General features: G+C 39.6%; 1 protein-coding gene across 1 annotated transcript in view; it reads right to left on the bottom strand.

Annotated features, from left to right (window-relative positions):
* Positions 1-822: 822 nt before the first annotated feature.
* Positions 823-12,605, bottom strand: part of OPCML (opioid binding protein/cell adhesion molecule like) — a 733,671-nt gene continuing 721,888 nt past the window's right edge. Inside the window, exon 7 of the mRNA XM_069079664.1 lies at positions 823-6,518. Within this exon, the coding sequence (XP_068935765.1) occupies positions 6,418-6,518 (101 nt within the window). The 3' untranslated portion in view covers positions 823-6,417. The remainder of the gene's footprint in view (positions 6,519-12,605) is intronic.

Genomic DNA, 12,605 nt, shown 5'->3' on the forward strand with positions numbered 1-12,605 from the left:
AAATAAGTTAAATGACTCACCCAAGATCATATAACTAGCTAGTAGCAGAGTTAAAAGGAATATATTGGTCTAGAGATAACTGAGAGGTTAGATGGTGGAGGAAAAATGTGGGAACAGATAAATAAGGAAGAACTGTGGTGTGGAGGTAGGGCTGAGTGAAGCTAGAAAGATGATGATGATGTGATAATAAAGAACCAGAGGAAAGAGGAAAGCTCTCCTGATTCTTAGCCCAGTGCCTCCCACCCCACCCCACTCCCATGCACTGCACTGTCTTACAAATATTTCTATAAAAGAGAGGCTAGAGAAAAATTAATCATCAGCATACAATTCTATTTGAATCAATCCATGAGATATCTCTTGCCATGTTTACAACAGCATAGTAATCTCCAATTCATTGGCTGCAAGCAACAGGAATCATACAGAGTAAAGTATCAATGCTGAGCATCACCCTTATAATTTTGTGAGAGTTCTCTCTTGTCCACGACCTCATATGTATATGTGCATGTATATATGTAAATATGTATATGTATGTACATATTTAAATATACATATGTATGTGTGTGTAGTTGGTATGTTCCACATGGGTAAATTGAAAGAAGCTTGAATAGACCATCTTCAGAAAGGTATTGATTTTATCCACATTGATCCATTTAGCATATATGCGCAGAGGTGAGGATGGGTAGAAATGGGGAGACATGAAAATATTTGATGCAATTTTCAGGTCACTGGCACATATGTGGGTAATTACATCCTGGCCCAACATACATGTTCCACTATGCTTGCCAACATCCAACAAAGCCTAATAAATAACCCCCCAAAAGGTACAAATTTCTTCGAACTTTATTGATACACTGCACAATCACAACCATCTCTTATTCATCCTGAATTAGAAAAGGTTACAACTACAATGTAACATGCACAAAAATTCAGGTAGTATATTCACCCTTAATACAATTATTGACCAAAAAAAAAAAAAGAAGAAAGACTTCATTGCTTTTTTTTGAAATAAGAAAAACTAGGAAAATTAAAATAAAAAAGTAAACAAACTCAAAATAACCCTAGAAGATTGACAAAGTTATATTCTTGTTTCTGTTCGATAAATTCTTAAAGCATTTGAACATAGATTTGTTTTTAAGTATAATTGTGAGAATGTGCACACCCATATTCTGACAGCTAGGACTGCACCATTGATAAGTCATAGAGAACTTTGTTAAAACCTAAAGAAGGACTCAGAACTGGACAGATACATTTTCATACACCCACACATTCCTCACAACTGCACTTGACATGTCACAAAAATTTTTGAATGTTTAAAAATGCTCCCCATGAGTGATACAATGGGCAGCAATTCCTGTTTCACCATGATCACTTTTATCACCATTGTCATCAACTCTACTTCTGCTAAATAAAGTTGACTGTGGCTCAAGAGGACTCTGAGGGGTTCATGATCCTACCCTCTTCACTTAGGGCTATTGACAGCCATCTGAACAATGCTGGGGCCCAATAAAGAGAAGTCCTTTAAACAGAAGTCCTTTTAAAAAGCCCTCAAAAGAAGTGAGCAGAGTCAACTATTACTTTTGGGATGGAGACAATTGTGCCTGATTAAGTCCACTTCACTTTACTTGAGATTCTGGATATTTTGCACCTGAAAGCCATCCTGAACTATTTCAATATTTTTTTTGCCCCATCTTTTAATTGCAAATGTAATTCTTCCTCCTTTCATTTACTTCTCTTCTTTTCAGCAAGCAATGTAGAAAATGAGACTGGCTTTTTTTTTTTTTTTGCTCATTTGTCTGTTTTTAGTGATCATTAGGACTTCTTATCATGTGGTTTATGTTAGAAAATGTTGCCTTCCAAACTGCATACCTGTTAAGTTTTTCAGCATTTCCTCCAGTTTGTGTATCTTGGAGGAGAGGCTGGAGGGAGGGCGGCAGCAAGTGGCAGACAGGTTCGGTGGGGGTAGGGGTGGTGTTATGATCAATGAAACTGGACAAGTCCCAGGACTAGGAGTTACGCAAAGAACAAAAACAAAGAAGGAGGGGGAAATGTATTTCACCAAAAAGCAAAACTTTTAGCTATTTCCCCTGATTATATATACATAAAGATAGGGAGATTCACTTTTTTGTTTGGCTGGTTTCAGCTATTTAAAAGCCAGTTTCTCCCTGGTGACAGCTCAGTGTCAAATTGGGGAAGATGCTTTTCCCCACTCTTACCCACTCCTCCCCCTCCTTCCTGTAATAATGTTGGCAAGGGCCACACAACAGCTGCAGAAGAGAAGACATTTCAACTGGGAGTATCACTCCTCTCTTTCATATTTTGCATATAAAGACTCGATGCAGTGACAATTCTATGCTCCCCATGGAGTTAGCTGTATTCCTTGGTGTCCTCTGCTCTTCTCCAGCTTGGAATTTCTTCTGACCTCAGGGGTAATGTGCTAACCTCCTTTAGGTGAAGAACAAGATGATTGGGCAGCTCCTGAAACAAGCTTTTCTAGGTCTGATATGGATCTGCTTTGCCTAGAGTCCTGGAGCATGCCCCTCACCCAAAGTTCAGTGCCGGTCCACTCCAGAGATGAAACCACCACCCAAGCAGTGAAGTGCTGTCTTCCAAGGTTTGGCCAGGGCTGCAGGGAAAGAGACTTAGGCATCTTTCAGATACTAAAGTCTGCCATTTCCTTTTGTTTAGATGAACACTAACACATCAGAGCAATAATGCCCAATATTCTAAGCTTAAAATATGTGCATGTTTCTAGGACCCTCCCTCCCCCTCCCCCCCCAAAGAAAACCCAGAAAAAGAAAACACACTTAGACTTGCAGATGACTGTATCAGGCACTTGACATTAAACTACAGAAGAACAAGCTTGGCATTAGCCTTACCACGAGCACTTTCTTTGACATTACTTTGGTGGAAGTGTTAAACTTTGCTTTGGGAAAGGGGAATGAGAGCTTCTTAGATTCATTGCTGAATTCCACTTGGCCTCATCTGCATTATTTATCTTTTTTTGTCACCTACTTGACAAAATGGGAAAGGGCTACTGGCTGGTCAAGAACTTGCATTAATATAAGTGTCTGCATACTCTTGTTCTTCCATTTGCAACCTTGGGCCAAATCTGCCCAAAAGGCTTAAGGATTCTTCCTGCAGAACTAAAAGCCATACAGAAGTAGCAAAATGCTCTATTAGTGAAAACATGGCAAGTGGAGCACTTATCCTCTATGTCTTACCATATCTTTGAGACATCTGTTGTCTAGTGGTGGCATCACCACCAAAGTTAAATTAACAAAGCAGAAAATCATTAAGGTGTCTCCTAGAAGGAACACCATTGTCCTTCCCAATGCTCCATTTTCACAAGCCTCCCTCACCTTTTCTCCCATGATGATAAGAAAGAACAGTTTTATTCTGTTTCCTAACTTCCCCTTTCCCCCCTTGCCCCCCAGTGCCTGGGATGGGAGGGAGAAGGTGGGTTCTTACTGTGGTTTTATCTTTTGGCTAGTACTATCACTAGGAAGTGGCCACCAGCTGATATATATATATATATATATATATATATTAAACCCACAGCAACTCGTAAGACTACCCACCAAGGTATGAATGGGATGTGATTCACATTATTGGAAGGAGAATTCACAAAGATGATTTAATGGATCCTTAATTTAAGTGTAGCAAGAGGACAGGCCATCAAGTGGTAAAAGGGAGAAGGCATGGAGATTATCATACCAGATCATATTTCTGGGGATGCTTTAAGTACTCCTTCACTAAGAGGAGTAGAGAATCCTTCTTTTAGAAGGAAAAGTGAAAGTCCAATAGAAAACATGCAGCTTGGACATTCAAGAACTATGCCATCAAGGACTACTTCTCTATTCTTGCCCTACTCCCAACATATATGCTTAGCTCCTAAGCAATGTCTCTAGTTTATCAATATGGCACTCAGATATTCTTCATAAGACATGTCTTACTGTGACCTCACTTATTCAGATATCTGTATTGAGCAATTTGAAATGCTTATGTCTGACCTTCAATTCCAACTTCATACTTGCTCACTAGATTGTCCCTGGGAACTTAGAATAGATAGAAAACTGTTGGCAAACCTTACGTGTTCCTGGAATCTGTCTCCTGGCAGTTGTCTTTTTCTTGTTGTTTGAGGGGACTAAAATTCCATTCACAACAATTGACCTTAAGTAGAGTGCCTGGCATTTTGTGCGCTGAAAGCGCCTAAGGAGGTGGAAGGTGTGTGGATGGATTTTCTTGATTTGTATGTCATGTTCAGGAACTAACACAGACAGAAACAAAGAGGCAGCTTGTGATGGTGGGAAAAGAAGAATAAATATTAAACATTAAGAGCATTTGACAAACTATGCCTTTAAAGCAACATTCCCCCCCCACACTTTTTTCTTTTCAGTTAGGCTGCTAGCATTTTATAGCATACCAGGTCAGGGAAAGAGTGGGAGAATGCCAGTGCTGGCGATTTGCATGTCCCTCTTGGCAGTACCCTAAGAATGTAAAGAGAGATCTAACCCAGGGTCATTTTTATTGCAATCATTTTTGGTCCACTGGCACACAGGATAGCCAAATCCTGATTGCCCTGGAAGATGCCCCAAGAAAGTACAGACATGAAAGTTCATCTCTTGTGTGGAATCTGGGTCAGCTACAATAGAGAGAAAAGGGAGATGGTGCTAGGCTTCCTCAAAACCACTGAAGGGAGAAGCCCCACCAAAAGAGGAAATGTGTGTGGTACATATTTTCCCCTTCTGTTTGCAGTGTTGGGTTAATCAAGTGCTTGGAAATTAAGTCAGTCGCTCAAGTGCCCTCTGCTCAGAAGAGCTTCCGAAACAAATGTGAGCGCTGTCAACACACCAGCCCTGTAATTGGACTCTATCAGCTTTTAACTTGATAGTTTTTAAACAGGCCAAACCCAGACTGGAGCAGATTGGAGACACTAACTGAGAAGCTCAGACTGGTTGAATGATGTGATCACATTGCAGAAGACCAGTGTATATGGTATATGTGGTTTTTTTGTGTTTTTTTTTTTTAATTTTGATGGGAATACATATGCCCTGGATTTGGTCAAATAGGATCATAATGTGTGCATCCTTGAAAGGTAGAAAAGCACATGTATTTCTGATGACTGGTATCTTGGTCATTCAAATCTCACAGGAAAACATCATGCTAGTTAGTTAAGGTACTCATGGGACTCATCTATGTCTAGAGAAGAGAATGCTTTAGTGTGTAGTAAGTGATGGATTCCTACTAGATCTCATAGGCTATCACAGCCTACTTTTGGTGAATGGGATGCCACATTCTCAAATGTCCATGTGATTGGATATTGTTTATCTTCCTGGTTAATCTGAGAAAATTGGCTTTCACATGCAAAGTTGATATGTAACTAGGAAAGCATTTTTTTTTAGGGTAGGTTGATTTTTGAAAGAAATGGGGAGAAAGATAGACACAAGCTGATTAGAGATGATTATAGTGATAGATGAGAAAGAGTAGAGAGGGAGAGACTTGGAGAGAAACGTAGATAATTACATTGATAAATTGATAAATAGAATAAATAGATTGTTAGAGAGAAAGACAGGTGGGCAGATAATTGGATGGATGGATAGACCAGACAAGTTGAGCAGATGGATAGTCATAGGATTGCTCTGATTGATAGCTAGATAAGACCCAATGAATCAGCCACCAAATCCTTTTTTTAAAAAATCGACCAGCCAGGAATTGTTAACGAAGAAACTCAGCCCCCCAACCTTTCCTCTTCCTGTACACTCAGCTCCAGTTTCCCACGCTCCAGAGGTTTTCTTTCTTCTTTACAGATGAACTTCCACTTTAATCGGGTTTCACAAGCCCCTTGGCCCCACACCTCTATTTGCTGCAGGTATTTGAGGTGATGGGTAGAATACAGTGCCAAGAGGAAGTGGTAGAACAATATATATGTGTACATATATTCAAAATCCACCCTGATGGGAGAGACAAACCCAATGTCATCAGACACATAACAAGGAGTCTTTTGTACAGCATAACAAAAAGGGTGATTTGTTAGCTTAAGAGACACAGACAGTAGGACTCTCTGATGTAATTCTTGTCGTGCGCTATTTCATGAACCAAGGTGTATCTCTGGGGGCATTTATGGGTTCAACCGAAACAGACTTTTTGCCAAAACAGAAGTTATGGGGGACACAATGGGGAGAAGGGCAGAAAAGAAGGTAGGGCTAAGGGAGAAGAAACAGATTCAATTTTTGAACACACCCATGATTGATTATCCTACACATTGCAGAACCCTCCCCACCCCCTCCCCCCCATCCCCACTCATTCAAGCTGAAAAACAAAAACAAAACAAAACTGGTTTGCCCTCCGCAGTGTAGAAGAGTAAAGTCTGTGGTATGGAGAAGCCAGGCGTCGCTCAGAGGACCCTAGGGTTTCTCATCAAAACTTGATGAAGAAGTGGACAAAGAGGGTCCCCGATAGCCAAAGGCATGCCAGTGCTCTGGAGGCAGAGCTTACCCCATCAATGACTGCTCCAGGCCCTGTGGGAGGGGAAGAAAGAGAAATGTTTATAATCCAGGAGGCGATGAGGAAGGTGGCCACCTCTTTCATTCAGTTTAAAGTTAGATACCTTTGCATGCTTCTCCCAGATAGACTTCCCTTCACCAAGACCTGCTCTCCCAATAAGCCTTGACGCTTGTGGTTGTATTTCTCTCTTTCCCCAACAAACTGAAACAATTCAAAAGCTCACTGTCTTATCTAGCAGATTTGACATCTAGTCGAATTTGACCACATCTTAAAGATATGTTTCAGAACATGTTGCTGGGATTACTTTGAGTTGTGGTGCTGGGTCAAGATAAGGGTAAAGAAGGCATGGAGCATGACAGTTGGTGTAACTTCTTAGCATCCGATATGATCTCAAATTACATGTTTAGCACCCACGCAAAAGTGAGAATGTATTAGGGAAGTGTCATAGGTGCATAGTTAAGTTGCAGTATGGCATGAGAGAGTCTAGGGAAGCAGTATGGAATGAAGAGTGATAAGGTAACTGAAATGTATGGGTGGTAATCACATACCACAATGGAAAAACGAATGCTCTGCCACATTGCTCAGTGGCAGGGCCTCCTCAACCCTGGCTTAGAAATTGCATAAAATTATGCTATGGGAGGGCAGCTAGGTGGCACAGTGGATACAGGCTTGGAGTCAGGAAGATCTGAGTTCAAATCAGACCTTAGACACTTACTGGCTGTGTGAACATGGAAAGTCACTTAAACCTGTTTGCCTCAGTTTTCTCATTTGTCAAATGAGCTGGAGAAGGAAATGGCAAACCATCCCAGCATCTCTGCCAAGAAAATCCCAAATGCCTTCACAAAGAGTCAGGCACAACTGAAATAACTGAACAAAACCAAATTCTATAGCAGGAAAAGATGAATCAATTATCTCATTCAAGATTTCCAAAGGAAGTGACCAGATTTATTCTGGTCATTATTGGTAGGTCTGAAGGACCAAGGAAGTCATAACCAGAAGACACTCTTTCCCCTGGGAATGTAGTTGCATGGATCAGGAATCCTTCAGCACCATTATTCAGGAACAGGAAAAAGAAAAATTGAAGTTCCAGTTGATTTCCTTTAGTTTTGTGCAAGGGTAGCCTTCATTTTTCCCAACTATGTTCCCATTTCTTCATGGAATCTTGTCCTATCCTGCTACCATCCGGGAAATATCTAAGGCAATTCTAGTCTACTCTAGTCACATGCACTCCACCAGGACAAATTCATTTGCCACTGTACCTACTAGGACAATATGGTTTAATTTGTTGACAAATGGAATGGATACTGGCATTATGAATAATGAACTCATGTCTACTGTGATGCCAGACCAATTTTCTCCCCTCAAATTCAAGAGTTTCATCATGGGCATTCTTTTCTTCTGCTGGAGTATAACATTTATAATTCTCTCACTCAGCAGAAGGCCACACTTCCCTGACAATTTAGGAATTTGTTTCTTGGTTGTCTGTATGTGTTGTCCTATGACCTTCACATAGAATATCAGATTGAGGGCCCAAGTACAGGACCATACCACCTGTCAATGGCTCAGTATATTGCTTCTTCTATTCTAATCCCAACCAATAGGAATTTATTTGTTTATTTTATTTTATTTTTTGCTTTTTGGAGGGGGAAAGGCAGGGCAATTGGGGCTAAGTGACTTGCCCAAGGTCCCACAGCCAGCAAGTGTTAAGTGTCTGAGGCCAGATTTGAACTCAGATCCTCCTGACTCCAGGGCTGGTGCTCTATTCACTGTGCCACCTAGCTGCTACCTCAATAGGAATTTATTAAGCACTTACTATGTACTATGTAAGGTATTGTGCTATTAAATGAATGGAATATATTAAATAGAGTTATGTATCACTAGGTAGTGCACTGTGGAATATGCCTGGACCTAGATGCAAATAGGTGGTACAGCGAATAGAGCCCTGGGCTTAGAGTCAAGATGACCTGAGTTGAAATCCAGCTTTAGACACTTACTAGCTGTGTAACCCTAGTCAAATCACTTAATTCCTGTCTGCCTCCATTTCCTCATCTACAAAAGGGATAATATAGTAATAGCACCTACCTCCCATAAATGTTATGAGAATCAAATGAGAAAATATTTGTAAAATGCTTAGCACAGGTCCTGGCATATAGTAGGTGCGTAATAAATGACTGTTTACTTCCTTATTTCCAACCTAGACACCTAAGGATATATGTTCTATAGAAATAACATTATTATGCTCTACTGAATTTATAATAATATTAACTAATAATAGCTAGTATTTATAAAGTACTTCAAGGTTTGCAAATAATACTTCTGGGATCAAACTTATAAGAATAATTTCAAGTTGGAGAAGAAATTTAGAAAGGAGACTACTTATCGATCCATCAAGACGTAGCTTAAATGTCTCCTTCTCCAGGGAGTCATCCTTGATCATTCTAGCCAGAAGCGAACTCTCCTTCCTATGACCCTTGTTCTGCCTGACTTCTAGAATTTAATTGTATTCTACTTTGCATCATTTTGTGCATATGTACATATATGTATAATATGTATAGATGTATAAATGTATATGTGTGCATATATATATATATACACACATTCATGAACTTCTAACTAAAACTTGGCATTTCCTTTAGCTATTTAGAGTCATTATTATGAAAATGAATCCATAGGCTTTATCAGACTTCCAAAGGGGACCACAACACACACACACAGAGACACACACAATTAAGAACCTCTGTATTAGAGATAATTTTATGCATATTTCATTTCTTTTACAAAATGATAAACTCCCTGCAGAATATGGCTTGTTTATTTTTGATCTCTCTATATAACTAAAACAGTACCTTAAACTCAGTAAGCATTGAATATCTATTTGCTCAATGAATCAATGATGTGGCCAACTGCAACCCCTAATTGTTGAGAGTGTCATAAAATGTCAGCTTCCACTTTGTTGGATGACACTGGATCATTAGACATTCATTTGGCTCCATCTCGTAGTCTACAATGGTCTTTTAGAGTTAAGAGCACTGCACCCAGAGTCAGGAGGGCTAGGTCTGGTCCTGGCCCTAGTAGCCTCCTAATGGATCTCCATGTTTCCTGTTTCACTCTTCTCATGGGATCACAGTCAGGATCACAGATTTGGAGCTCAAAGATGCCTTGGAGTTATTAACATGCTGACCGTGAACCATGATATTTTTTGGACAATTTTATTTCAATATAATTGGCTTTCTTGATAATTTAAAGTATTTTATTTTATGCATTTACAAATGTTATTATGGGAAAGTATCACTAGGCTTCACTAGATTGATAAAAGAGTCGAGGACACAAAGAGGGCTAAGAACCCCAGATGTATTGCAACTCTTGATCTTTGTTACAGGTAAGGAAAGTGAAGCCCTAGGAATTGACATGACTCACTCAAAGGTTACACACGTAGCAAGTTAAAGAACAAAGATGAAAAACCAGGTTATCTAGCTCCATTGCCAGAGCACTTTCTATTAGACCCCGCAGAGTGCTGACTTCTAAACAGCTGCTAAATTGATATTCGTTACCCACAGTCTGATAATTTCCTTTCACTACTCAATAAATTTCATTGGCTCCCTAGGAAATACAAATACAAAGTCCTCATTCTAGTAGTTAAAATCCTTCACAACCCAGATTCATTTTCTCTTTCCAGAAGTCTCATATTTATCATCATATATTCTTCATTTGAGCCAGACTGGCTTACTTGCCTATCACTTTCGTCTGTGAATTTGCATTGGCTTAGAATACCTGTACTTCCTAGTACTTAGAATAACTAGCTGCCACAAGACTCACCTCAGGTGCCAAATATCCATAGGTGTTTTTATTTCTATTAACTCATCAATAGAATGTAATCTCCTTGAGGGCAGCAACTGGTGGTGTTTTTGTTTTGTTTTTTGTCTTTGTGTGCCAGCACCCAGCATGACACCTAGCTCTTAGTACTTGCTCAGAAATGCTTCATGAATTGAAGAGAATTTATCTTCTCTGAGTCTTAGGTTTTTGACCTGTCACATAGATGGTTTGGATTCTAAGGTCCCTTCTAATTCTAAGAATCTGATTCTATAAATAGAAAACTTCAAATACATGCTAGAAGTGACAGCTGGGAGGGCAGCCATCAGGGTTAGCTCTCTCATACAAGCAGGAATTTTGCCAGGCTATATGCAATTAGCCTCCTTTTTGAAATAGCTATAGGGTAACCACTAATTTTGAAACCCTTTTACTCACTTTTTTGATTCTGCTGCCTATGCAGTTAAAGCTTAATTTATTCTATGGCAAATATGAATAAGACAGGAAACTTGGCAAATGGATAGAGTAATAAGCCTATAGTCAGGAATCCCTGGGTTCATATACCATCTAAGTCATTTATGAATGTAGCTAATGCAACTATTGGCCAATCGGGTCCTCTCTGGGTTTTTGGGAACTTTCTAAGACTTAGTTGCTAGGATGTAAGCTAGTAGAAAACATGTAGGTGAACAATACCCACAAAATGTTATTGGGTAATCTTGTGACTAAGGATCATGGGACCATAGGTCTAGACCTGGAAAGGACCCTAGAGGTCAACTAGTTCGATTACCTCATTGTATCATGGTGAATGTGGCCAGATACTAAGTAAGGAAATAGCAGAGTTAGTTCATTCAAGGACTGATTTTAAGCCAAGGTAACTAAGATCAAGGGTGGTGCTAGGTGGCACAGTAGATAGGGTGCTGGGCCTAGAGTCAGAAAAACTCATCTTCCTGAGTTCAAATCTGGCCTCAGACACTAACTAGCTATGTGACCCTGGGTAATTCACTTAACCCTGTTTGCCTCAGTTTCTTCATTTGTAAAATGAGCTGGAGAAGGAAATTGTAAACCATTTTATTCTATTTGACACGAAAATCCCAAATGAGGTCATGAAGAATCAGACATGACTGAAAAATGTCTGAAAAACTAAGATCAAAACTAACACAACTTTGCTAACATCTTTGAAAAATAAGTTCACATTTATATAGTACTTTTTTTAGGAGAAGGTCAGGAGGGATTAGGAGGTCCAGATTATAATTTCTTTGGTGTAAAATACTCTCTCTACCAATAGAGATTTTGAAGGGCTATATAATTTAGAGTTTAGAATAGAGGTGTCAAACAATAAGACTGCAACACTTCTGAGTAGGACCCAAACTAGATTATAATGTAAGTGGAACATATTCAACAACAACAACAAAATTGATAGAATATATGATTTTCTAAATAAATATGCCACAAGCAGAGATCTTTACATAAAGGTTAATTACTCTGCTTCTATTTGAATCTGACACCATTGGTACAGGGAGTCCCCTGGCATATGGAGACTCATATAGCCAATATGTACAAGAAATAAAGTTTGGTTCTAGGTCTTCTTGACTTTCTAAACAATATACCACAAATACTTACCTCATAGCAACTCTGGGAGGCATAAAATTTAAATATTGCTATTCTTACTATTCAGATGAAGAAACTGAGGCTTGTATGTATTTCTCTTGCTCATAGGGTTAGTATTATTATAGTCAAGTTTGGAGCCCTTATCTCCTGACATTACAGGCATTCCTTCCTGCCATGTACCAGAAACTCACATGCCACAATCAGCCTTGATTGGGTGGCTCAACAAGAAGTTTCCAGCAGATACTGACAATTTCAGGATCAGAAGTGAATGGGAGCAATGCCTCTGTGCTTACTGGGGACAATAAGCTACCACGGACAGTTATGGAAGAAACATCAGGCAGGCTGTGTTCTAACTGCAGCTCTGCCTTAAGCAGTTCTGTGACTTGGTCAAGTCACTTGGACCTCAGTTTCCTCACTTGTGAGATGAGGTGTTGGACTCATGCTTTCTTAAGTTCCTTCTGCCTCTGACATTCTCAGATTCTCTCTCTAAGGTGGAAATTTGAGAATCAAAAGCTGCCACCAAAGCTCCCTGCAGTTTGATTCATTAATCAATCACAACTTTACAGTAACCCTAATTTGACTGGAAAAGTTGAAAAGAAAAGATTCATATTGGGTTCCTTCCATGTGGACCTCTGAATGCTTTCACTGTTCTCTCTCTCTCTCTCTCTCTCTCTCTCTCTCTCTCT

Source organism: Petaurus breviceps, unplaced genomic scaffold (assembly GCF_028583685.1).
Source record: "Petaurus breviceps papuanus isolate PSGF00001 unplaced genomic scaffold, PetGlider_PUasm1.0 91133, whole genome shotgun sequence".
NCBI classification, from domain to species: domain Eukaryota; kingdom Metazoa; phylum Chordata; class Mammalia; order Diprotodontia; family Petauridae; genus Petaurus; species Petaurus breviceps.